This window comes from Salmo salar, chromosome ssa13 (genome assembly GCF_905237065.1).
Source record: "Salmo salar chromosome ssa13, Ssal_v3.1, whole genome shotgun sequence".
Classification (NCBI taxonomy): Eukaryota; Metazoa; Chordata; class Actinopteri; order Salmoniformes; family Salmonidae; genus Salmo; species Salmo salar.
In genome coordinates, this window is record NC_059454.1 from 34,315,446 (window position 1) to 34,341,156 (window position 25,711).

A 25,711-nucleotide genomic window follows, 5' to 3' on the forward strand; every position below is an offset into this window, starting at 1 on the left:
ACCAACATCACATATCTTTAACAAAACCAGACGTTTCATGCAGAAGTAAAAAATTGTTCAGTGTCTGTATGAATCCTTCTGTAGCAATTCATGAAAATGCATGATTGTCGTTCTATTTTCCAGACTGTATAATCTATTGATCATGCACTCAGTTTGGTGATTCTTTGCTAGACTAGCCAGATACTCTAGGTTGTGTGAATTACAATGTGTTATCAACACAAATATCTCCGGAATGACATGGAGCTTTTCAAGTGAAAGAAGCAGCTAATTAAAACATTATTTCAAATATAAGTACTGTATATGTGTAATTATCGTCCGCTTACCAATTAAAGGGTTCCTCAGTAATGAGGTCACGCACTGCCAAACACGTTGTTCACCAATATGCTGGAATATTTAGTCAGCCATTAAACATGTTCATTGTTCTCACATAGTGGATAATCATGTACAGTTTTAAACTGTCACGTGAAAGTGACATTGTTGATAAAGTTATGTGAAACAAGTCATTTACGATGACATGATTCAAGCCAAGCATTATAGAGGGTTATGTTTAGGTCCCCTCAATACAGTTGATATTAGAGCAGTAAAGGGCAAGCTCCAATCCATAACATTAAACCATTTCACTGTAACAAGCTATCTTTACCAACCAGGCCTTCAGGCCCCAGTACTTATAGTCCCTTGCCCATGGCCTGTGGCCCACTTTTCAGACAGCAGAGACAAAAAAAAGCCTTTACATTTCTTTCACCATGTCCCGCTACATCTCTGCCATGTGGGATTAATGCATGTCTCGGCCCTGAAGGCAAGGGGTGTTTTATTGAAAGCTGTTGAATAGACTGGGTTTGGTTGACTGAGCAGTGACAGTGGTCTTGGATAAACATTAATACTGTAGGCCTACTGGAAAATTGGAATCAATATTCCAGTCAATCGATATCAATATACTGTATATCATCATCATCATGCATTAGTATAGATATACGTCTGCATAGTTATACTTCCAAATATTGTTCTTTTTATTTGTCTCTCTCTCAATGAAGCTTGGTGTGAGGTTGACAGTAAACAAGGTCTTTAAAACCCCCTAAAGTCTATATCTAAGTAACATAATAAAATGATCCCATCAAAATCTGTCTGTTTAAGATAGAGATATCTGTTTTTGCATGGAATGCGTCTCAATCCACCACATTCGCTATGTCTCCCTTCCATATCTGTGGTGGAAAGTGGCAGAGCTACAGCACTGTTTGTCAGACCAGGAGACATCCCGAAAATCCCCACGGGACTCGTCTGAAGTTGGTAACGCTGATGTGCCAACTTTTGTCTGTAGCGTCCGAACCGTTTGGGCTACAAACTAATATAACCCCACTGTAGAAAGGGGAGACATGAACATGCATTTGGTGTTCTACATTTTGAATGTATTATTAAACGCTATAGGCCAAATTCAATATTTGATCAAATCATTTATTTCTATTTTTTGGGGATACCTAAAGGGGTCCTAAAATTCTAAATCAAGTAGCTAAATGATCTATGGTATGACCTTCTAAAAACAATTCCACATGTCAGCTTAGAACCCCCCACCCCCCACCCCCAACGGCTTAGACTTTTAAGAATTAAAGAAAATGCATCAGAAGTGACATAGAATTTATCTTCAGCCCTATTGAGTTTGTTCTTCTGGAAAAGAGCTTTGTCCAGATGAAAGCTGTGTCCAGATGGATGAAAATAGATAGGCTTTAATGCTGCCCACTGTGCCCAGATGTTAAAAGGGGGCACACCAATCTGATGGTTCATTCAATTAAATTGGCTGATACTGTAAGTACACATTGGAAACAAATCCTCACATGTGCACGCACATGAGGGCCTAAAAGTAAGAAACATTTCTTGACATTTTCTGCCCCACATAGAATTCTGTACTATAGTGACAAATCACCATGCTCCCCCTAGTGGTCAACATGTAAATGCAACTGTGTCTATTCTTGGCAGCAGGTTTTGAAGAGAATCAACTATGATAGTATTGTCATCACAAAGACACTAGACATCCTGCTGCTATAATACTGGCAGAACAATGTTAATGCACTGTGCCAAATAGTGTAGGTCTTTGTTCGCTGTGCGTTATATGCAGTCACGCAAAATGAATTGAATCCATTGAATGTGCATATTTCACATTCAATCATAAAAATGTTAATTTATCACATTGTCAGTATTGCATGGCCTTTAAGTCAGGGCCCTTAATTGAATGAGTGCTAATTAACATAATCAACAGCGGGTGATACTGTGGGATTGAGTGTTCCACTTCCCTTTCAGTGAGATAACCAATCAATTTAGCCATTACTGTATGGCAGACTGGGAAGTCGGGCCTGTGTGTGTGTGTGTGTGTGTGTGTGTGTGTGGGTGTGGGTGCCTGTGTGCGTGCATCTGGGCCTAAATGAGCCTAAATATGGCAGGTGAAGCAGACATTGATCTCTGTCTGTCCTGGCCATCTAGATGGAGCCAAACTGACTAGACTTGTCTGAGACAGCCCTTAAGGGAGACTACTTAAAGAGGTAGTAGTGCAGTTACTGTCTGGTATCTAACACCATCCATCACCTGTGTTCCCTCATGCACTGTGTTGTCCCTAGAGCGTAAATAATTTGGCCACAATTTAAGTCACCTGCACCAGGTCTCCTGGCTGACCCATGTTCCCTCAGGCTTAGCAGAAGCAGCGTTCTGAAAGCACAGTTTGTAGTCTAGCATCTGAGCCAGACGTGCCCTAGCTCAATGGGTTGGCAGCACTTAGCACTGATGTTGTTACGCAAACAAACCCAACCAGACTTGGGTTTGGTACCAGACGTGGCAGGGCAGGGACAGCCCAGGCCCGGGTGAGGGTTAGCTAGCGTGCACACCGTGCAGTATGGATAAGCTGGTGGTCAGAGGTGCTCGCTTCGTGTTGGATGTCAGTGTGTGGAAATGGAGGAAGAAGGGCTTCATGCTGAGGATGATGAGCACTGGACTGGGATGTGTTCAGACATGCGTGGTAGTAGTTTTATTACCACAGAGACAGTAGTCCCAGGGGAACCACAAGGCACAGCAGCACTCTATAGATCAGTAGGAGGACTTCATCTGGTCAACCCTATTCTGTCACATACAATAGAGGGCAGTTAGATGGGCTGGTTAAGGTGTGTGTCTTTGTCTGCTGTAGTCTTACCTATTATGTGATATTGTGATGGATGTGTAAGCCATTGTAGGTTGTATGGATGTAGCAGAAACCTATATTTTAGCAGTACTGTATGAGAAACCTATATTTTAGCAGTACTGTATGAGAAACCTATATTTTAGCAGTCTGTATGAGAAACCTATATTTTAGCAGTACTGTATGAGAAACCTATATTTTAGCAGTCTGTATGAGAAACCTATATTTTAGCAGTACTGTATGAGAAACCTATATCTTAGCATTACTGTATGCTATAATTTGGGAGGTATTAGATGTGATGTTGACAGTTTTGGGAGTACTGTATGTGTATGTATTGTATGTTTTTAAATGCTACAAAAGGCTAGATACTGTGTACAGAATTACTTTAAATCCTTATTGGGTTACCATAGTGCTAAATCCATTAGACAATGGAGTCATTGTAATTAACAACATCAATGATTATTTCCTTAACAGGATTAAGCTCTCTGGACTGTGAATTACTCAATATGGGACTTTGTTAATAAAAAAGACTTGCTTTCTAACCATTTCTAAAACAAAACCGCTCTTTGAAGGCTGATGTTTGATCTTTGCCAATTTGCATTGACAGAGACAAGATTTCTACACAGCTGAAATGTCCTACTAATGTCATGATTTGCATTATCTAAACAGGGTTGATGTTGATTGACCGTGATCAATTCCAATACACCATTTACTACATATACTACAAGTACTGAACTTAATTTGAACCTAACTTCCTGTCCACCATTGTAGATGACGGAGGGGAGACTCTGCCAGGTGCATCTCCTTGACGACAGGAAACTCGAGCTGCTGGTTCAGGTACAGTATACTATCTTAATTTTTTCCCCTGAGATTATTGTAACATTCAATTTAGTTCCTATGAATTTCAAATAGTTTTGACAAAAAATCATAATGCACTCAAATAGATAGGCCTAATGCCCTCTTCAAACAATCTCCTATTCCACAGCCTAAGCTGTTGTCCCGTGAACTGCTAGATCTGGTGTCCTCCCATTTTAACCTCAAAGAGAAGGAATACTTCGGACTAACGTTTGCTGATGACAGGTAAGTCACATTGCTTATTTTGTGTAAGTATATGGGTGTTAGAGTATACAGGGTGTGTGTTTGTGCGTCTTTGTGCGTGTGTGTGTGTATATACTGTATGTTTGCTTGTATGCGTGTCTTCACTGTGCTGTTTGTTTATCTAACACTTTTCTTCATTGACTCTTGCAGTGGTCAGTGTAAATACTTGCAGTTGGACCGGAGAGTTCTGGAACATGACTTCTCTAAGAAGTCTACTGGGCCTATCGCCCTCAACTTCCTGGTCAGGTAGCAATGGCACCATCTCCATATCTGTAGCACATACCTTCCAGTAGGGAGCACTCCTGGATTGGTTTGAGATGATGATGAATGGGGTTTTATTACATTAGGGAATGTCTAGTAGTGGGGGCTGAGATTAAGGAATGTCTTATTGAGTATGCATGCAATATGTATTTTATCATTAAATTCAACAAATTGTTTTTCAAACCTCTATTTGTGCTTTTCCCCCGAAGGTTTTACATCGAGAGTATAACACTGCTGAAAGACAACACGACGGTGGAATTATTCTTCCTGAATGCAAAAGCTGCCGTCTACAATGTAAGCTACTTGTTATTTTATTCTGCTTTGGGTTGATCTAACCAGTGAATCACACTGATAACCTTCAGTTTCTCAAGGGTCAGATTGCTCTGATTCACCATCTCATTCTCCCTCTTTATAAACCACCGAACCTCAAACAGTCAGACTGGCTGTGAAGCACTGTTTTGTCACAGCTATGTTGGAATGAGATGAGACAGTCAGTAAGGGTAGACTGCTGATCGGTTCAGTCCAAGAGAATTCTATTTCGATGATTATGAGTTAGTCATAGGGACAGAGCTCAGATACAGACACTTGCAAAGTGTCTCAAGAGCCCATATGTACATTTATGCATGTATGATTAACATTTAATTCTTACAGGGGGATATAGAGGTGGAAAGTGAGAATGTCTTCAAATTAGCAGCAAACGCCTTGCAGGTTAGTTCCTTATTTGCTTGGGGTCTTGTACTTTATATTCATTGGCTACTCTAAAACATACGTCTTCTGACATGTTATTTTTATATCTATTCAGGAAGCAAAGGGGGATTTCTCAAGGTAAGGACATACACTGAGTCTACAAAACATTAAGGACATCTGCTCTTTCCATTACATAGATTGACCAGGTGAATCCAGGTGAAAGCTGTGATCCCTTATTGATGTCACTTGTTAAATCTACTTCAATCAGTGTAGATGAAGGGGAGGAGACAGGTTAAAGAAGGATTTTTAAGCCTTGAGACAATTGAGACATGAATTGTGTATGTGTGCCATTCAGAGGGTGAATGGGCAAGACAAAATATTTAAGCACCTTTGAACAGGGTCTAGTAGTAGGTGCCAGGGTCACCGGTTAGTGTCAAGAACTACAACGCTGCAGTGTTTTTCACAGTTTTCCGTATGTATTAAGAATGCTCCAGCACCCATTGGACATCCAGCCAACTTGACACAACTTTGGGAAGCATTGGAGTCAACATCCCTGTGGAACACTTGAGGCTGTTCTGAGCAAATGTGTTCTTAAGGTGTTAATGTTTTGTACACTCTAATGAGTATCTAACACAGCAGGTATCTAAGGAACAAGACAACATCACACATTTAACAAAGACCTTCAATAATGGAACTGTTTCTCCAGACTTACAGTCAAATCAATGACAGCGAAGTCTGTTATAAGAGGGAAGGCAGTGATGTTGTGCCTTGTGAGGCTGTTAAAAACCTCACAGAGGCCTTCTAATGAGTTTCATACCACTGACAGCTCGGCCAATGCTGAGGTCTGCAGGGCTGGATTCTCACAGTATAGCTCTACCACCTTTAATAAAGCTTCTATTGCAACAGCAGCACCCTCTTTACTGTCAAGGAGCATCCAGGTGGAACCATAGAAAGGGAATTATGGAACACTGTGGACCTTTGTCTGCATTTCCATCTGTCTCCTTACAGAGAATGGGCCTTAAGTTAGGTCATTATCAGGAGCTTCCCATGTGGCCATGCACCTGGAGCATGTCTGCCAATTAGGTTTCTGCACCTGTGGGTCAGACAGTCTGACTCAAACTGAATAGGGGTGATATCCATTAGAAGCTCATTCCAGGTTGTTTGGACTTTAGAAGGCCTCAATGCAGGGGCGAAAATCTGATATCAACTTTGGAGGGGACAATTACATTACATTTTCTCAAGAGCAATTCCTGAGGGGGACACCAAAAGTAGTGCTGTAACACATAGCCTACGTTTAATATGGTAAATGTATATTGAGGAACCAAAGAAATAAGGTGTTTGCCGTACTCCTAACTACCGGTACGCAAAACTACACAACTAATCACAACAGCAATACCATTGCCTTTAACAAATCTTAGTTCAGTCACCAGTTTAAGTTGAGAGTGGGGGTATCCATGGCATTTTCCAATTATGTTCCTATTTTACACAAGTCAAAAAAATTGAGAACCTTTCATAATGTTGCCAAACAAAGACTCAACAAACTTACCTGAGACTCCCTGTCTCTGCCAGTCTGTCCCTGGATATCTGTCCCCAACTCTGCTGTCTGTGTGCCATCTGTTGCCTGCTCTGCCTAATGACATCATTGTGAAACATTTCCATTAGAATTTCATTTCTTTCTTATGAACATTTTATCAACTAGTCTTTGAGATATTAGGCTACTAGGGTTCTTACTTTGCGTTTTGGTGTACTGAAAAATACTTTGATGTCTGTCTTTTTTCTGCCATTTTTCTGCCATTTTTCTACCTGGTTGGCTACACACACACAGTATGTAGGTTATTTACAGTAGGAGATGGGCTTCTATCATCTTATCTTCTATCATTCTATATGGGCTTCGATCTAAAAGGTAGCTAGCAAATGTGAAACGGATTGCAGTGACAAGAGTTGACAGCTGTATGAGTTCACCATTTACACAACATATGCTGCAACCTTTTGTAATTTTAATCGTTTGTTTCATATTGGCTGGCTTCTAACAATAGCTGAATTTGCAAAGCTAGCGAGCACCAATTCAGTGGTGTTTGCTATAATCTTTGCTACCCGGGTTAAATAAAGGTGAAATAAAATATATAAATAAAAGTTCCCTTGCGACAATTTAGCTTTTGCAACGAGACCATTAAATATATTTAAAACAATGGTAGAAGAGAGTAAAGTTCTGTTCAGTTTATCGCTAACCTTATCACAGGGACTTTGAAGCACTAACTTACATGCATGCTGATCTTGGAATAAATTGACGATAGCAAAGATTCCATCTTTGACGACGCCACATAAATGGAATAGATACTAGCTAGCTTAATAGTTAATATTTGCGTGCTAGCTCTGCATATTCAGCTAGTGTGTGTGCGCGATTGACTGGATTAACCTCACGTCAGTTACGTGCATTGAGTGCCTTTCAGACAGTAGATACGACCTCTACGTTACCTCGCAAGCTAAGGAACTGGCAGTGGATCAAACCATTGTGAGGCAAAGGGTGGGGGGGTCGCAATCTTTTGAAACTTAAAAACGAGCTATTAAGTGTCTATAATCAGCACAATTGCTTTCATTGCGTATTATTAATATTATTTAAATTACATAGTTATGTTTCAGTGATATATTGGGGGGGGACAAATCATATTTTTCCCAGGATGGGGGGGTCGTGTGTCCCCCGTCCCCCCCGGGATTTCCGCCCCTGCCTCAATGCACGGTCATGGTTTCTCTACATAGTTTTCTGTATAGTAATTTTCAAACTGTTATGTACAGCATTAGTTCATGAATTTCACCATCCATATCTTCATAACCATTCTGTTTAATCATTATTCTCAGTGATGAAACCACCAGAACGGAACTGAAGAAGCTTCCAACTCTTCCCAACAAGGTGCTAAAGGAGCACCCATCACTTACATACTGGTAAACTAACCTTGGTAACTGGTTAGTTTAGAAAGACTGCTAAATATGAAGTGGCTCAACAGCAATGTTATTGCAGACAATGATCTTATGATGCATTCCTGAGAGGGAGGAGTGATGCAGCCCATAATTTAGGAGTTGAAGGTGTCTTCGTCATGCTTTTTACAGTGAGGATCGAGTGATAGAGCATTACAAACAGCTGAAAGGAGTCTCCAGAGGACAGGCCATAGTGAAGTGAGTATTAGAAAAACAATGATCCCTCATTCCCTCTCATACACGCCTGTTCACCACAAGTCATCAGATAAAAGACATCAGGCCCTGGCTTCATACATCTTGCTCTCACCCCTCACGCCTCTCTCTTTCCATCTCTCTCTCTCTCTCTCTCTCTCTCTCTCTCTCTCTCTCTCGCTCTCTCTCTCTCTCTCTCTCTCGCTGTCTTGCACGCTCTCTCCCTCCTTCTCTTTCACACTCTCTCATTCCTCTCTCTCTCCCTTATTCTCTCACTCACACATACACACACTATCTCCTTTCTCGCAACCAAGGTCTGATAGAAATCAATAACCCACTCCAGTTACTGTCTGGCCAGTGAATCATTGTGATTCACTGTAGGCATCTTTAACAGATCAGGCTCTCATTGTCCTGTGTAAAGTACCATCTATAATATTTATATGGTAAACCACCTTTTGAAAATGAAAGAGGGAATTTGGGATGCTACTGTAATAGAACCTTATTTCAATTCAGGTATTTGACCCTAGTGGAATCCCTACCCACCTATGGTGTCCATTATTATGAAGTAAAGGTAAGAATACAGTATATTGCATTATGCACACAACAGCTATTGCACTTATAAAATCAGATGTCTCTAAGGGAATGGATGTATGCAGTTCAGTCATGGAACTATGCTTTTGCCTCACAGGACAAGCAAGGCATCCCATGGTGGCTTGGGATCAGCTACAAAGGAATTGGCCAGTATGATTTGCAGGACAAATTGAAACCACGGAAGGTACAGTCATTTGTTTGTTCCCATTTGTGTTCTCCTCTACTTACAGTATGGAGGAGTACAGGATTCGTTTTTGTATGAGCTATTTTATTGGCAGTGTACAGCGGTCATTGTGCAATATAGCCTTTATACAGGCATATAGGAGATTCATTCTGCAGATAAGATGTCTGCCTGCTACTGTCGAATTATATCTGAGCTAGGAGCTTCATCAGTCTATTTGAGGAATGATGAAATGACAGGGCAGGGATAAAGATTCCTCTGGCACATAGCACTAGACCTCTCGCACACATTCATCACCTATTCCACTGATCAGGGTTGGGCCCTCATTACAGCTGGAGCAGACAAGGCCAGACTTGAAAATCCAAGTGACAGTCAGTTCATAACCAGACTGTTTGATCGATCCCTTTAGGTAAACATTACTTTGGAGGCCTGCATTTATTATAATTCTGTCTGACAACCTATCACTCATAACCAAATCAATGTCAGGACAGAGGTATGCCTGCACTACTTTGTCCTGACCAGTTAATATATGTACACTTATTTATCATTCTGAGAATCCTGCATGAAAAGTGTGTAACCCGCTCTTCTGGTTCAGTGGATGTTTTCTAGCTTGGTGTTCTTATGTTAAGAAGAGGAGGAACACCCAGCTTTGTGATCCGTCTGTTCAGTATCACGTTATTAAGTTTATGGTCTATGGGCGTATGAGTCTGAACATGATGAGAGTAGGAGAGCTGGTCGGGCAGACCTTTAGTGTTGAGGGGAGGGAGGATTGGGTTTCTGTGATGTCAAAGGCAGGAAGGCAGGGTCTGGGTGTTACCATTCGGAGTGCTGAGAATACCTGAGGAGACTTGTTGGAAGCAGAGAGAAAGGGAAAGGGAAAGGAAGGAGTTGTTTGTGTTGTTTGAGCTCGACAGAGAGGATTACAGAGAGCAAGGATTTAATTACTGGACCTTTACTGGTAAGAGTCTGAGATGAAGGTACAGTTTTCCATATTGGATGCTGACAATGTAATTTGTTCAACGAAAAACAGCTACAGTGGTGTGAAATTATTGGCACCCATGATAAAGATGAGCAATAATGATTAAATAATTCAAATACTGAGCTATATTTTGTGGATAACATTGTGAAATTATATTATTTTATACTAATACAATTGCTTAGAGAAATAGATTTTGTTTAACAAGCAATAAAAAAAAGATACAGGTCAAAATTATTGACACTCCTAAAGATTCTTATAAATAAAGTAGGCAAAAGTTTTGTATTTGGTCCCATTTTCCTTGCATGCAATGACTAAATCAAGCTTGTGACTCTACAAACTTGTTGGATGCATTTGCAGTTCGTTTTGGTTGGGAGGTTAGCATGTTTTGGGGGTATGATCTTTGACCCTCTGTAACTTTCTCACTCATCATTATTCACAATTCATTCAGGATTATTCGTAATCATGGTAGCATCCACATTAATGTAGAAGTGTTTAGAAATCTGTTGTGATTCACCATTGATTTAATCATGGTAATTAATCATGGTAATAATTTAATCATGTACCTTAAATGAGTACATATAAAGGTGTCATATGCCGGCTTTTTTTAAATTCGATTTTTATTTTATTTAACCTTTATTTAACTAGGCAAGTCAGTTAAGGACAAATTCTTATTTACAATGGCTTTGACAGTCATAGTTTAAGTGAAAGGTTTCACCAACCCTTAATCAGTAGTTTCTCTGTCTCTCTGTGTTTACCTCCATAGCTGTACCAGTGGAAGCAACTGGAGAACTTGTATTTTCGGGAGAAGAAATTTGCTGTTGAGGTGAATGACCCCCACAGGTGAGGGCAAGTCAAACTATAGATATTTATCACAACTACATGTATTTGAATTCCCTTTAGACAACCAAAGAAGCTCTTCTTCCTGAGAATAATCATGGTGTATGTATTATCTCTATACAGGCGGGCAGTGACGAAGCGTACATTTGGCCAGACTGGCTTAGTCATCCACACATGGTACGCCAGCCACTCATTGATCAAAACCATCTGGGTCATGGCCATAAGTCAGCATCAGTTTTACTTGGACAGAAAGCAAAGCAAGGTAAGGTGTAAGGTACCATGTAATATTATCTATTTTTAGTCCTGACTCAATCAATGTACCTGTGTTCTATACCTTTATGCATCCCTATACCAACCAAATTGATCAATTTCTTAATGTAGGATTAAATGCTTGTATTTACATGAAGACAGTGTAGGTCTGTAGTATGTATTGACTATATCAATCCCTAATCCTCAATCACCTCAATCTCTCCATCCCAACAGGGTAAAATAAGTGCAGCGAAAAGTTTGGGTGATATTGCCATGGATTTAACAGAACATGGAGGAGGAACCAAGATAACCAGACTGGGAGATAACCTAAAGCACAACCTCATTATGGCTAGCACTGGCAGCCTGGCGTCAACAGGTGGGCCACTATTCTGGTAGCTCAAAGTCTCTCTTTAGCTAAATGTTTCTCTTTTGAAATACCTGTATATGGAAAGGGATAGGACAAATCTATCCGTATTTGTATGCACTTTGTGTTAGAAAATGTGCAACCAAAACAAGCAAATAGACCTAGGGTACATTTACAGTGTAAACAATGTTACCACTACAGGGTCTGCAGATTCAGCAGTGGATGAGGAGCAGAAAAAGGAGAAGATCTCTGAGCTAAAGAAGAAGGAACAAGAGATCCAAGATGTCTTGACCCAGAAAACAAAGGAGCTGAAGAAAATCTGCTTGAGAGAGGCGGTGAGCTAAATCTCATTGTTACTCTCTGCTTGTAGACACTTGCTTACATTGATTTTGCTCGTTACGAGCACCTGGAGGAGCTAAGCTGATACAGTTAAGGAATTCCTTTTTCTTTGCAGCCAGGCTCATTCAGTAGAACACCAGTGAAACTACTATATAAATTGCCTTAGTTTGGTCAGTTGAGACTATTGGAGTAAAACGCTCCGTAACTGTAAGAGCTTGTATGTGATCTCCAGGACCTTTAGTGAAGAGTGTGTCTGTTTTCTCCAGTTGTTTGCTGTAAAGCTAAATTACCTGGATGCTTTGTTGTGTGTTTTCAGGAGCTCACGGGCAAACTGCCCAAAGAGTATCCCCTGTCTGCAGGCGAGAGACCTCCTCAGGTCAGACGGCGAGTTGGCACAGCCTTCAAACTGGATGACCTCTTCCCATACAACGAGGTCTGTATTGAAACGGCACTGTTCAGTATATGTATATATATTTAGCTAATCTTGGCACCCAGAACCAAATCTCAAGTGCACAATGGCCTTCTTAAGTTTTCTGCAGTGGGCTAAATCAGGGTCACACAGAGTGTTTCTTCGTAGTCTTAAACAAATCTACTTTGAAACAAAAGTATACAATCTCACACACATGGTTATGGGCTTAAATTATATTCTGATTTGATTTGGGGGGAAAAACAAGACACCTGTACCATGTCAGATATAGAGTTGAAATGTATTTAATTTTGAGTTTGGATCCAATATTACACTTTATATACATCACAGAAGACTGAAATATAACAGAATTGTCTGCGTAAAAATAAAAAAAGTTCATTATGAAATGATTAAAAATATGAATAACATTCACCCATGAGACCACTAGAGGGCGATTTGGTCATTCAACTGCAGGAAAAGGATTATATATGTTTGTCACCAGAGACTAATATTTTGTAGAATATGACATGACATGAATTCCATGATTTCCTCATAGAGGGTTGTGAACCGGGTTGTTAGAATATTATTCTAAGCAGAGTAACATCTGTACCCTGAAAGATTGTTTTTGTGTGATGAATGGAATGTGATTGGATTGCATTCATGTTCTGTCCTGTTTCGTATAGATCACGTGTTGATGAGTTGTCGTCTGTATTTTCCAACACGTCCACAAACTACTGCAAAATATTACCTTGTTGTTATGGCTACATTGTGTTGTAATTTTCAACTGGATATGCATGTCAATTGCTCAGTTGAAATTGAAATGGATCTGCCGTTCTCTGCTGCAATATTGTCTATAATGATGTATGTATACTCTGATCTGTAGGACCCTTATCTGAGGAACCTGGAGAGCAGGTTTGCTCTGCAGCGGAAGATCGTGGAAGCAGCTAAGAAACTGGCCTCGGAGGCAGAGATCTGTAAGACGGTGAAGAGGAAGAGGAGGAGGAACTGTCAGGACGCCATGAGGAAACTGCAGCAGGTCGAGGATGAGATGAACAAGTACAGAATCAAGAAAGGCAAGAAGCCTACCCAAAGAGCCTCTGTGATTATCGCAGGTACTGGAGATAAAAGTAGACACACACATTCCACTGTATGAGTTTATTGATTTGTACTATAATCTTTCATCTATAATGTGCTTTCGTCCTTCATCCCTAGATGAGCTTCTCCGTTCAGAGACTAGCTCGCTGTCAGACAGTCAGATTCTGGATGACGGTGAGTGGGACAAATTTCAGTCATACAGTAGCTACATGACCTTTGTTGCAACAGCGCCTTTACCAATCCCATCTGACGATGAGTTTTGTCTCTTTGTCCAGATGACTCTGATGGTGCTCCGAGGCCCCGGTCACGGTCGGTCCAGTGCTCCCCTCAGGTCAGCCCTGCACGTTCCCTGGATCACCAACACAACAAGAGTCTCAGCAGGTTAGCAGCATTTGACGGCCAGGATGCTTCACATCATTTTCACCCCAGAGAGGTGTCATCTGCACACAGCAGCCCCGCCATAACGTTACCCAGATCTCCACGGGACCCACGCAGCATGCCGTCCACCCCCGTTATGACCCGCAACGCCTACAGCAGCAGCCATCTCAGGTGAGACCCCCCCCTCTCAGACCAGCCTACCCAAACCCTTACCCGGTCACTACATCAGCAATATCTGCATCCAAATGTTTAAAGAAAACTATTGTAATCATAAGTATTTAGTACTGTATGCTGTACATCCGGATTTCTTAACACTATTTGCTTGATAACCGTCTAACAACACGCTTATGTGACAATAACACATGTATGTTGCAGGTCGGATGGGAACTCCCAGTCCTTCAGGCACCGCAGTGGCAGTCTGGAGTCCCAGCAACGGATACTAAAGGATACCGACTCAGAGAAGCCAGTCTTCACCCTGTCCCCTGCCCGCAGGAGCAACAGCACAGAGGCCCTGGAGGACTGCTCCTCCTTCACCAGTCAGTCCAGCCTGGACTACCCAGGCAACCCCCACTACTGCACCTTGGACTCTCGAACCCGCAACCATCAGCTGCACAGGAGGGTGGAGGTCTATGGAAACACAGGCAGTATGCCTAATCTGGTCCAGAATCATATTGGCTGTAGTTATTTGTACGAGCCCCCAGCGCACTATGCACCGACTGCTTACTATGTGGCAGGCTACCCCTGTCCAGACATGGAGCCCTACTCCAACGGTGCTTACGTGTATGAGAATGAGATGGAGGGCCACTACAATGTCAACCCTTCCTACCAAGTACACAATTATCACAGACACGAGCACTACAGGACCTATAGTAGTGATCGAGCGGACAGCCTTGCTCAGAACCCATACGCCACCATGAGATTGCCCCGGACCAGACAGGGGCCCCGCAACGAGCCCTTGCAGAAGAACATGCAGAAGGCTCTGGTGGCTGAGCACCTGAGAGGCTGGTACCACCGCAGCGGTGGCCACAGAGAGGCAGGCAGGGGTCTGGCTGGGTATGACTATGACAACGGCTCTCAGCTCAGCCTGGGATACCAGACCATGCCAGCCCCCTTCAGCCACTCCAGCCGAACCACCTCCTACTCCTCAGGTAGGAATAGATCCTGCTTCGCCTCATACTGCAACAGGTCACCTCAGAATAACATATTCTGTCTGTTCACCCTCAGTAACACAGAGGCACACGTTTTTTTCTGATCAATATAATGCATACATTCCTAACATACTGTATGACAATATAGGCTGTATTGTTTGTTAGGGTTAGGGTTGAGGGTTAGGGTGTCATTGTCTGAGACTCCCCAGTATGTGTCTGTTTCTTTAGTCCAACTAAAAAGTGTCTCTGTTTCTAGTTTCCTCATCAACCAGCACAGGAAACTGGCACAGCCAGTTGGCTGTGGGTGTAACAGACTATGAGAACATGACAGAGTCACCCCAGCACCCTCACCCAGGAGCCCATGGCAATTACAACCGCAGCCCCACCCATACCAGGTGATAACCAGTAACCTACCACAGCACAACACCTACATTTTCCATACCATACAGGCTATTATAAACTGGGTGGTTTGAGCCCTGAATGCTGATTGGTTGACAGCCGTGGTTTATCAAACCATTTATGTTTACTGCTCTAATTTTGTTGGTAACCAGTTTATAATAGTAATAAGGCACCTTGAGGGTTTGTGGTATATGGCCAATATACAGTATCACGGCTAAGGGCTGTATCCAGGCACTCCATGTTGCGTCGTGCAGAAGAACTGCCCTTAGCCGTGGTATATTGGCCAAATGCCACACCCCCTCGGGCCTTACTGCTTAAATATAGAATTGACAACAGTATCACTAAGTATGGGAAATGAAGTGGTTCACTCAAGACTATGACCACTCTTATAATTGGCTGTCTGTCTGCTAATGTTTTCTCCTCCCCATGCTCAATGGCAGGTACTCTTGTGGATGTCACCTCTGTTCACTCTCTGTGTGTGCCTGTCACGATATTGAGCCTCAGGACCTCCCTAGCATTGTCACCACTTGCCACTGTCCTTCCACTTGCTCTTACTCCTCCTGCATCCTCTACTCTTCTCCACCTTCCTCCTCCTGTTCCTCCAGCTCTTCTCATGATTGGACAGGTTATTTTGTCTGTCATATAGACATTTACAGAGATTCAAATGCTATCCTTATCTATTAACAGTCTTTGCTAGTAAGTGACATCATGTTCAGTTTGTTTGGTCTGTTGGTGTGAAACTAAACCCCAATAATGAAGTAGTCTCAAATGAGTGTATATGAACTGGTGATCTTCTCACTTTCTTTCTATCTTTCTCTCCTTTCACTAACTGTCCATCTTCAATCGTCATGTACATAGATTTCCCCCAGAATGCAATGTGTTGAAGAGGTCTGATACAATGCCAGTAGAGTCAGTAGATGTGTTTGGTGCTGTGGCCAATAGCACTGAGGAAGACCATTAGGCAACTATTCAAACACAGAAGGGTGAGATTAGATGCAAATAGGCTGTCATAGTGGTAATCCATTTCCACCAGTGCCACTGTTGTCAGTTCCCATCTGTGTCTCATCATTTGTCATATTGATCAATATACTGTAGCTCATTTAGTGGCGTCCACCACAGGTTCAATCAAGGTGAAATCAATATGTAGACCATTCATTAAATGTACAGCCAGAGGAGTGGTAACACATACTGCCAATTCCTAGTTGGCCACATTCCACTCCATTCCAGATACTTATAGCTCATGAGTGGCCATGACTTACCCGGTTGACCAAAGGTTTTGCCAAATGATCTTCGACTTTAAGCAGGCTCACAAATTCAGCATGGACGCATGTGGAGAAAATGTTGTGTTCATTACATCCTGTAGCTAAAAACCACACTTTCACAGTGTCTAGCTTCACATCTACAGTTAAAACACTTTCACACTGTCCAGCTTCACATCCACAGTTAAAACACTTTCACAGTGTCTAGCTTCACATCCACAGTTAAAACATTTTCACAGTGTCTAGCTTCACATCTACAGTTAAAACACTTTCACACTGTCCAGCTTCACATCCACAGTTAAAACACTTTCACAGTGTCTTGCTTCACATCCACAGTTAAAACATTTTCACAGTGTCTAGCTTCACATCCACAGTTAAACCACTTTCACAGTGTCTAGCTTCACATCCAGTTAAAACACTTTCACAGTCTCTAGCTTCACATCCACAGTTAAAACATTTTCACAGTGTCTAGCTTCACATCCACAGTTAAAACACTTTCACAGTGTCTAGCTTCACATCCAGTTAAAACACTTTCACAGTGTCTAGCTTCACATCCACAGTTAAAACACCACATCCTCCTCATAACTCACAGAACCAGTAGTAGAGTTGACCTACTTTTGCTTGCCTCTCATTACTGTAAGTTGTGATCATATTAAGTGGAAAAATCTCATTTCAAATGTTGCATTCCTTTTTTTGTTGCATGGCATGCTTGACAAGACAGTAGCATGTTTGCTTTTGTTCAATAGTCTTCTTTCTAATATAACATAATGTTTTCATAGAGTGTATCCATGGTTTGTTGTGTTCGGTTTTCATGCCTCTAGATAATCATCTCCAGCTGTTGCAGCATGCAGGGGGTTTCATGAAGTAATATGCTGTCCTACAGTATGGGAGACTTTTATATTGACCTTGTTTGTTTGTTTTCATCTCTCCATTACAGAAGAGTATACATGGATGGAAATTATATGGGCATGCACTGAAGATAAGAGGACCAAAAGAAGCACTGGCACAATGACCCCAACATTGGAAGTACAGTTCTCTGGAAGGATATCAACTAACCTCTGGACATACTCTATTATGGCACTCTTGAATGACTCTCCCATGTGCCTTGGATTAGATGGAGATGGATATTATTCAGGAAGACATGGGATGTGGTGATGGCACAAATGCAAGGTTTTGGTGTTCTGGAAAACCAGCTTCATCATTGTGAATATTGTGAAGGATCTACAAAAAGCATTTCAAACCCTGGGATACCTTTGACCCAAATATATTACCCTATTGTATTATGACAAAAATAAGTCTTTAAAAAAAGTTATCATTGTCTTTATGATAATCAGTAAACTGTGTGTTGGGAGTGTATGAATAAGGAGTTAAAGCAGGATACCTCCAAAGTGTTGTGCCATACAGTACACACAGAGCACTATTTAGTGAGCTACTCATTATACATGTTGTAAATCAACTTGAATATCTTTGTAAAACATTTAGGTATACATTTGAGTTACTATTCACAAAGTGTGATAAAATAATAAACCAACCCTTCCTTACGGCAGTCTTTGCGTCCCAGGTTTGTCAGTCAATGGACTGATGTGCTCTCTCCTCTCCCAAGTATGAATCTGAATGTACATGTTGATATTGTTTAAAGATTATTCATATTTTCCTTTTTGTGATCGTGTTAATGTGGTGTAAATTGCTTGCATGTGAACATAAACTTTTGATAACCAGCTTTTTTGTATATTGTAAAAAGATATGCCTTAAAATAATGTTTCTTTATTGTTTTTCTTTGGTCTTTCTCTACACATTTGTACATTGTCCACATATTGTTAGGCTTTGTCATCTCCTACTATAAGTGAAATATCTCCCATTTGGATTTGGGACATCAATAAAAAACCAGTGTGAGACACACAGCATGTGGTGTGACTTCTTTAGTCCTTGTCATAGGCGTTGTAAGGATAGGACCAAGGCACAGCGGGTATAGTGATCATCTTCTTAATTCATTTAAAGATAACACTTAAAACAAAACGACGAAACAGTTCTGTAAGGCAACACAGGCTATACAGGAAACAACCACCCACAAAACACAAGTGAAACATACACAACTAAATATGGCCTCCAATTAGAGACACCGACAACCAGCTGCCTCTAATTGGAGGTCATTGCCAAAAACCCAACATAGAAATAGAAAAATAGATATAAACATAGAAATAGAGAACATAGAACCTAAACCCCAAAACACCGAAACACACAAAACAAACACCCCCTGCCACGCCCTGACCAAACTACAATGACAAATAACCCCTTTTACTGGTCAGGACGTGACAGCCCTCAACAAGACTAGATTTATCCATTGGTGGGCGGCAGGTAGCCTAGCGGTTAGTGCGTTGAGCCAGTTACTGAGCTGACAAGGTAAAAAATATTTTGATGTGCCCTTAAGTAAGACACTAATTTACTGTAAAACAACAAACACATTGCACTGCACCTATCTGGTGTATGTGACAATAAAACATTATTATTCTTTTTTTTTTACATTCCAAGTGAGTGTAGTGACCCCATACACAAAATCTGATCTCTTCTGGTTTTACATCAGCTGTCAGTTGTTGTGCACCACTTCAGGGAGATATTATTACACTTTCCTGGAAGCTCTGGGGGATTGGGCGGAGCCCTGTGCGTAATGGACCGTGGAATCCTTCCCAGGCCTGTAAAAAAACTGTCCACCTGTTCCTGTCGATCTCCCCCTTTTCCTGTCTCCCAATCAACTGCCATACTGAAAGATCATACAGCCTGTCCATCTGACTCAAGCTACTGAAAAAAGAACATGTTAGTATGTCTCTCCTGGCCCTCCTGCACCATAAATATCTTCCATGAGGTCCTATGTGTTTAATTTTAGACTTTGCCTAGGGTGTGAGCAGACCATTTACCACCTAGAGACAGAGCCAATAGCACTGTCCACTCAGCTCTAGAACTGTGTAGTCATCGTGGATATACTTTTTACCCTTTAGGTTGAAAATAAACTCTTAAGACAAATACTATTCAAATATGTCCAGCCAAAGGGACCAGGACATGGAGGACATACATGAGGAAGACATTGATGAAGATGATATCCTAGCCAGCTTGTCTCCCGAGGAGCTTAAAGAACTCCAGAAAGAGATGGATGTTTTAGCGCCAGACGAGAGAGTACCGCTTGGTCAGAGACAGAAGGACCAGAAGAAAGAGAAGCCATCCACCGACTCTGATGATGAAGAAGACATTGATGAAGATGATATCCTGGCAAAATTGTCTCCTGAGGAGCTCAAAGAGCTCCAGAAAGAGATGGACGTTATAGCCCCGGATGAGAGGGTACCTGTGGGTCAGAGGCAGAAGAGCCAGACAGAGAAAGTGCCCACAGGTTCGTTTGACCACAGGGGCCTCGTGGATTATCTGTACTGGGAGAAGGAGTCCAAACGCATGCTGGAGGAGGAGAGGGTCCCCGTCACTCTACTGCCCAGTAAGGTAAGAGACTACATAATCAATGGTCAATATATTGTGCCTATAGTCTTCAATATATCATACATCATACAGTATGCCATTGTATGTTCTACAAAGCTACGTTTATTAAATGATTGTACTACTTGTCTTCATCAGAAAACTATGGAAGAGGATACTGAAAAGAAAGAAATCGCTGAAGACTTGGAGATTGTGTATGAGGTGGTAGAAGAAGTCATCGAAGCTACAGACGGTGTTGAAGGAGAGGAAGTGATAGAGGAAATTATAGAGGTAATGACTGTGGGGGAGGAGGAGGAGGAGGAGGAAGAGGATGTGAAGAAGGAGAAAGAGGAACAGGAAAAAAAGGACATACCCGTAAAAGATGAAAGGGTCATAGAAAAACATGAACACCCAGTGAATGAGCATCTAAAACAGTCATCGGATGATAACAGCACTAACACTGTAAACACTACCAGTCCTCTGCAACCCCCACCAGAGTTCGCAGACATGAAAGAAAATAAAGAGATTGAGAGAACAGAGCAAAAGAGCACATCACAAATACCTGAGAAAGTAAATAATGACACCACAGACGCTCCCGCTCCTGAAGAAATAGAGATGACTCCAGAGGAGAAGAGGGCCTGTTTTGTTCCAGAGAAAGAGGTGAGGGTAATTAACAAACTAAATATTCCAAAGCTGGCCCTTGGTGGGGGCCTTGGTGGCCTTGGTGGGGCCAAGAAGACATCAAGACCCTCAGGGAATGAGACAAACCTGGACACCACTCTGGATAAGATCCGCAACAACAACCCCGCTATCACAGACGTAAACCTGAATAACATAGAAAACATTCCCAAAGAAATGCTAATAGAATACGTCGATGCCTTGAAGAAAAACAAACACGTCAAGACCTTCAGCATAGCCAACACCGGCGCAGACGAAAACATTGCCTTCTACCTGGCCAACATGCTGAGAGAGAACCGTAGCATCACCACACTGAACATAGAGTCTAACTTCATAACAGGGAAAGGCATCATCGCCATTATCCGCTGCCTACAGTTCAACGAGACGCTCACTGAGCTCCGCTTCCACAACCAGAGACACATGCTGGGCCACCACGCAGAGATGGAGGTGTCACGCCTGCTCAAGGCCAACAACACCCTCCTGAAGATGGGCTACCACTTTGAGCAGGCGGGCCCCAGAATGGTGGTAACCAACCTGCTGACAAGGAACCTGGACCGCCAGAGACAGCAGAGGAACGAGGAGCAGAGCAAGCAGCAGCAGCAGCAGCAGAAGGAGGTGTTTGAGATGTACGAACGGGCTCTGAACTTGCCCCCAGGGCTGCTAGCGATGCTGGGCTATGTCCCTCCCGAAATCGCGGCCCTCATGCCGCAGCTTCCCAAGGGTCCCCAGGGTCCCATGGAACCCAAACCAGAGCCCTCCTCCAGATTCCAGCAGAACAGTCCTCTACAGCAGCCGCAAAAGCAGCAGAACACTTCTCCACAGTATCAACACAAGCAGCTTAAACACATGCAATGCAACCCCATTCCACCACAACCCCCCTGCACGGACTCCTCTGGTAACCTTCTGAAGGACATCCAGCTGAAGAGGACCCCCAAAAAGCGTGACCCTTTCCTGGACATTGACCTTAGGGAGGACAGGAGAGCAGAGAGGCTGAATGTCCAGCTCAGGAAGACATCAGGAAAAACGAGGGACACAGGCGTTGATGAGATGGTAGAACTGAAGGCCACTCTGAAAGATGTGATGAAGACACTGAAGCCTGTCCCTCGGAGGCGGCAGCCGGCCAAGGTGGATGTGACGCCCCGCGATGAACTTCTTAATGAGATCAAAAAGAGCAACGTGGCCTATCTCAAAGCTGTGAGTACAACTGATGATTCTCAAATTAGCACAAGGTCACTTACAGTCATATTTTTAGCTAACTTTATTTTACCAGCAATCACATTGTTTAGTTAGATGTCAGAAGTTGGTGGATTTTTTTTAAGATGCATTGTGGAACTACCTTGAACTGGAGAGCACATACCGTCTAATCAAGCTTGTTAGCTTTAACCCATATTAGACATGCACTAGCAAATATGTAGACTAGATTAGTGTGAAATTAAAATGATGTAAGGGAGTGAACGTTAATTATAATACGGGGTTACATGGAGAAAATCGGACCTTCTGAAATGTTTGGCCCTCCCTTCTGACCTAAACCCTCCCTGAACGCTTAAAAAATAAAAGAAGTGACCCTCCCTTATACCCCAAATAATAATTAAAACAAAGTGGATAGCAGAGAACATGTCCACCAGAGCCTTAGCCTTATTCCAGTAAACATTACATGGAAATGTCTGAATTTTTATCATGCACAGGGCTGAGAGCCAGAAGGTTGTGGGTTGATAGTCCACTGTGGCCGCACAAGAGTAGGCGTGGAAGATAACCTTTATAGTAAAAGTATTGCATGAATCTATCATCGTATTTGCAGGTTCGAGAAAATGTTTCCTTTTTTAAACATTTCCTGCAATTCTACGTAATTTTACATATTATCAGAATCTTTTTTAATACTACACAAATGACAGGCTAAGAATGGACAGGGAGATAGGCCTATGTGTTCATCTGATCATACTTTACTTCCCCAATGCCACAGTGTGTCTTGTTTGGAACGAAACTGTCCCTGTTTGCAAATCATTTAATCTGAGACATCATTAGGAATCTGAGAATGGTACTTTCAAAAGTTAGACCTACCTTTCCACCCCAGACAGAGTAGGTCCTACCTTTCCACCCCAGACAGACTAGGTCCTACCTTTCCACCCCAGACAGAGTAGTCCTACCTTTCCACCCCAGACAGAGTAGTCCTACCTTTCCACCCCAGACAGAGTAGTCCTACCTTTCCACCCCAGAGTAGACCTACCTTTCCACCCCAGACAGAGTAGATCTACCTTTCCACCCCAGACAGAGTAGGCCTACCTTTCCACCCCAGACAGAGTAGTCCTACCTTTCCACCCCAGACAGAGTAGGCCTACCTTTCCACCCCAGACAGAGTAGACCTACCTTTCCACCCCAGACAGAGTAGGCCTACCTTTCCACCCCAGACAGAGTAGTCCTACCTTTCCACCCCAGACAGAGTAGACCTACCTTTCCACCCCAGACAGAGTAGGTCTACCTTTCCACCCCAGACAGAGTAGACCTACCTTTCCACCCCAGACAGAGTAGGCCTACCTTTCCACAACATACAGAGTAGTCCTATCTTTCCACCCCAGACAGAGTAGGTCTACCGACGCAGAAACATTTAAGCTTTAACTGCTGGCTACTATTTTTCTGTGGCTTAACCCAACGAGAGAAGGTCACAAATGTCTGGATTTAAACATCTTCTATTGTACAGAAAGGGAATTGCTTAATCAATTGATAGCAACAGAATTAGATTACTTCCCAAGCAAAGTCTGCTTCTGAATGTCAAAGAAGCTAAACAATGATATCCCCATATGCATTTGAGTCACATCTTTACAGGGTATTTCACAGCACTGTTATAGATCACTATATAATCAGATCCGTTTTTTCTTCAAAATCTTAAGCTAACAAGGGTTATACCTGTACTTTTTCCATTTTCTTTAATAAACGGTAAGCCTATGTCATACCTTCTCATACCCTCTCAATTCAAGTCTTGGTTTTGACTGAACTGCCCTTCACTGACATGGAGGTAGTCTATTTAAAGAGTGCATGGTGGGTGGAAGAATTGATCTACAAATCTATGGACATAGCAGCCTATTGCCTAATTTCGTCTATCAAACAGGTAGGCCTACCTTTTGTTTTTTAAATAGGAAGAAATAGGCTCCAACACAAACCCTTCTTGTGGTTACTAAAGTCTAATTACAATGAAATGAATTATGCCTACATTCAGCACCATGAGCTGTCCATTTCTAATTGATTTTGCCGCTGCTGATGCTTCAAGTTTCAGCACCACAATGCAAGTTACTTGAATCTGGCTTATTGGGAGGTCAATAACTCTGATAAATACATCACGGGCAAGAAACATTGTTTTTGATCAAATCAATTACAAAATCAATCATCTTAACACTCCTTTTCAAACTGAACAGAACATAGGCTAGTCTTTTATTTTATTTTTTTAATCTTCATTTATACATCTCTTTTCCAAGAGAGACCTGGTCCAATAGCAGCATGGGGAACAATGCAGCAGAGGGAACAAATTTGCGCACAAGGAAGTACATTTTTGGGATTATCTCTAATCAAAAATTACTTTAGGAAGAAGCCTTTGACTATCCTCCTGAACTGCCACCGTAGACCTACACAGCGCAGCCATTGGTTAGGCAGCACACAAAAACATTTTTGATCAGCAAGATCAGAGCAGGCCAGGGCTCAGGGTTGGAATATCCATTGCAATGTGTAATGCAGCCTAGTTGTATTTACACCACCCCAGCAGCTATCTTAGGGATGTAACGGTGCTCTGTGCTTCTATAGGCTATGGATCATTTGATTGAGAATGCACTAAATAGCCTATAGGCGGAAATTGATATTGCGCGCCCAGCAGAGAATCAGAGATGAGGGGCGGCATCGGTAACACATCGATATATAGCCTAATAAGCAACTAATTCTAAAACACTGAGAAATATATACATTTAATCAATTACAAATTACATAACTCGCCCCTGGACTAGATGTAAAAAAAATACCAAACCCTCGCCTTGACTGAAATTTTAAAAGCAGGACCCTCCCCCATTTCCTTCCAGGTAGCTATTCTGTACATTTCCATCCATCCCTTATACCTGTGTGTATCCTCTACTGCCAATCAAATCTTTCTCACAGCTGTTTATGTTTGTGTAATGTATTACTCCTACAGGTGCCACTCCCCAAAGAATTGGAATCAAGAGAAACCAGTCTCTTCAATCTCTGAGGAATCTACAATACCTTTATTTCTGTGTTTGTTTAACATGTTTAATCTCTTCATTAACAATAATCTGCTTGCACTTGTAACACTAGTTTGCCTCAGTACTCCTGTTCAGGCAGAACACCTTTTGTTCCTTGAGGCTTGGAAGAACTAGTATGGTATTTGGATATGAGTCTACAGCTGGAAAATGCCCCATACAATGTGCATAGTATAAGTAGTCTCAATTAATAATTATGTTTGTTTGTGTAAAATGTATTTACTTTGAACACTCCCAAATGAGTGTGGGCAAATCCATAATGCATCATCTACTGATGACAGGTCTTTCATCTATAGATTTTCAAAACCACTCTGGTGTCTGCTGTCCGCTTTGCAATGGCAAACAGCTGAACCCCAGAATATAGAGTATAGGATTTGTCTTTGTGTGAAACACTGTACGCCAGTGGTTCAGAAGCTATATTTCAAATCAGACTTCTTTGTTTCACGGAACAGTCCATCTTAAGTCATAATTCTAACGAGTGTTGACATTAAAAATCAGTGTACAATCAAAATGTCTAATATTTCAATGGTTCCTTCATTAACATAGTTACAAGACTATTTGGATTCCTTAAATTAAGTTTTATTGTTATGGTGGAACACAGTGCTCTGCTTCCAATTCTGTAGTTATGTTATCACTACTCATACACAAAAAAAGCAGTTATAACATCCTTATAATAGAACCTTCTCTGAACTCGTCTGTGAAACTGTAACCATAGTATTAGCATGCACTCCTTT

General features: G+C 41.9%; 2 protein-coding genes across 3 annotated transcripts in view; both read left to right on the top strand.

Annotated features, from left to right (window-relative positions):
* The window catches only part of LOC106567277 (FERM domain-containing protein 4B), a 30,618-nt gene extending 12,129 nt beyond the window's left edge, over positions 1-18,489 (top strand). Inside the window, exons 2-23 of one of the 2 annotated variants that reach the window (XM_014136386.2) lie at positions 3,926-3,991; positions 4,140-4,234; positions 4,403-4,498; positions 4,723-4,807; positions 5,165-5,221; positions 5,316-5,338; positions 8,057-8,140; positions 8,306-8,371; positions 8,879-8,936; positions 9,054-9,140; positions 10,880-10,956; positions 11,077-11,215; positions 11,437-11,578; positions 11,768-11,901; positions 12,222-12,338; positions 13,195-13,423; positions 13,524-13,580; positions 13,682-13,955; positions 14,160-14,932; positions 15,189-15,327; positions 16,190-16,314; positions 17,528-18,489. In XM_014136386.2, coding sequence (XP_013991861.1) covers positions 3,926-3,991; positions 4,140-4,234; positions 4,403-4,498; positions 4,723-4,807; positions 5,165-5,221; positions 5,316-5,338; positions 8,057-8,140; positions 8,306-8,371; positions 8,879-8,936; positions 9,054-9,140; positions 10,880-10,956; positions 11,077-11,215; positions 11,437-11,578; positions 11,768-11,901; positions 12,222-12,338; positions 13,195-13,423; positions 13,524-13,580; positions 13,682-13,955; positions 14,160-14,932; positions 15,189-15,327; positions 16,190-16,292 — 2,901 coding nt within the window. In that variant the 3' untranslated portion in view covers positions 16,293-16,314; positions 17,528-18,489. The remainder of the gene's footprint in view (positions 1-3,925; positions 3,992-4,139; positions 4,235-4,402; positions 4,499-4,722; positions 4,808-5,164; positions 5,222-5,315; positions 5,339-8,056; positions 8,141-8,305; positions 8,372-8,878; positions 8,937-9,053; positions 9,141-10,879; positions 10,957-11,076; positions 11,216-11,436; positions 11,579-11,767; positions 11,902-12,221; positions 12,339-13,194; positions 13,424-13,523; positions 13,581-13,681; positions 13,956-14,159; positions 14,933-15,188; positions 15,328-16,189; positions 16,315-17,527) is intronic. The other variant, XM_014136387.2, reaches the window with a different exon arrangement.
* Positions 18,490-19,488: 999 nt separating this feature from the next.
* On the top strand, positions 19,489-25,488 carry lmod3 (leiomodin 3 (fetal)). The gene is made up of 3 exons (XM_014136378.2): positions 19,489-20,073; positions 20,206-21,918; positions 24,893-25,488. The coding sequence occupies exons 1-3, from the start codon at positions 19,621-19,623 to the stop codon at positions 24,944-24,946; spliced, it is 2,220 nt and encodes a 739-aa protein (XP_013991853.2). The 5' UTR covers positions 19,489-19,620; the 3' UTR covers positions 24,947-25,488.
* The last annotated feature ends 223 nt before the right edge of the window (positions 25,489-25,711 follow it).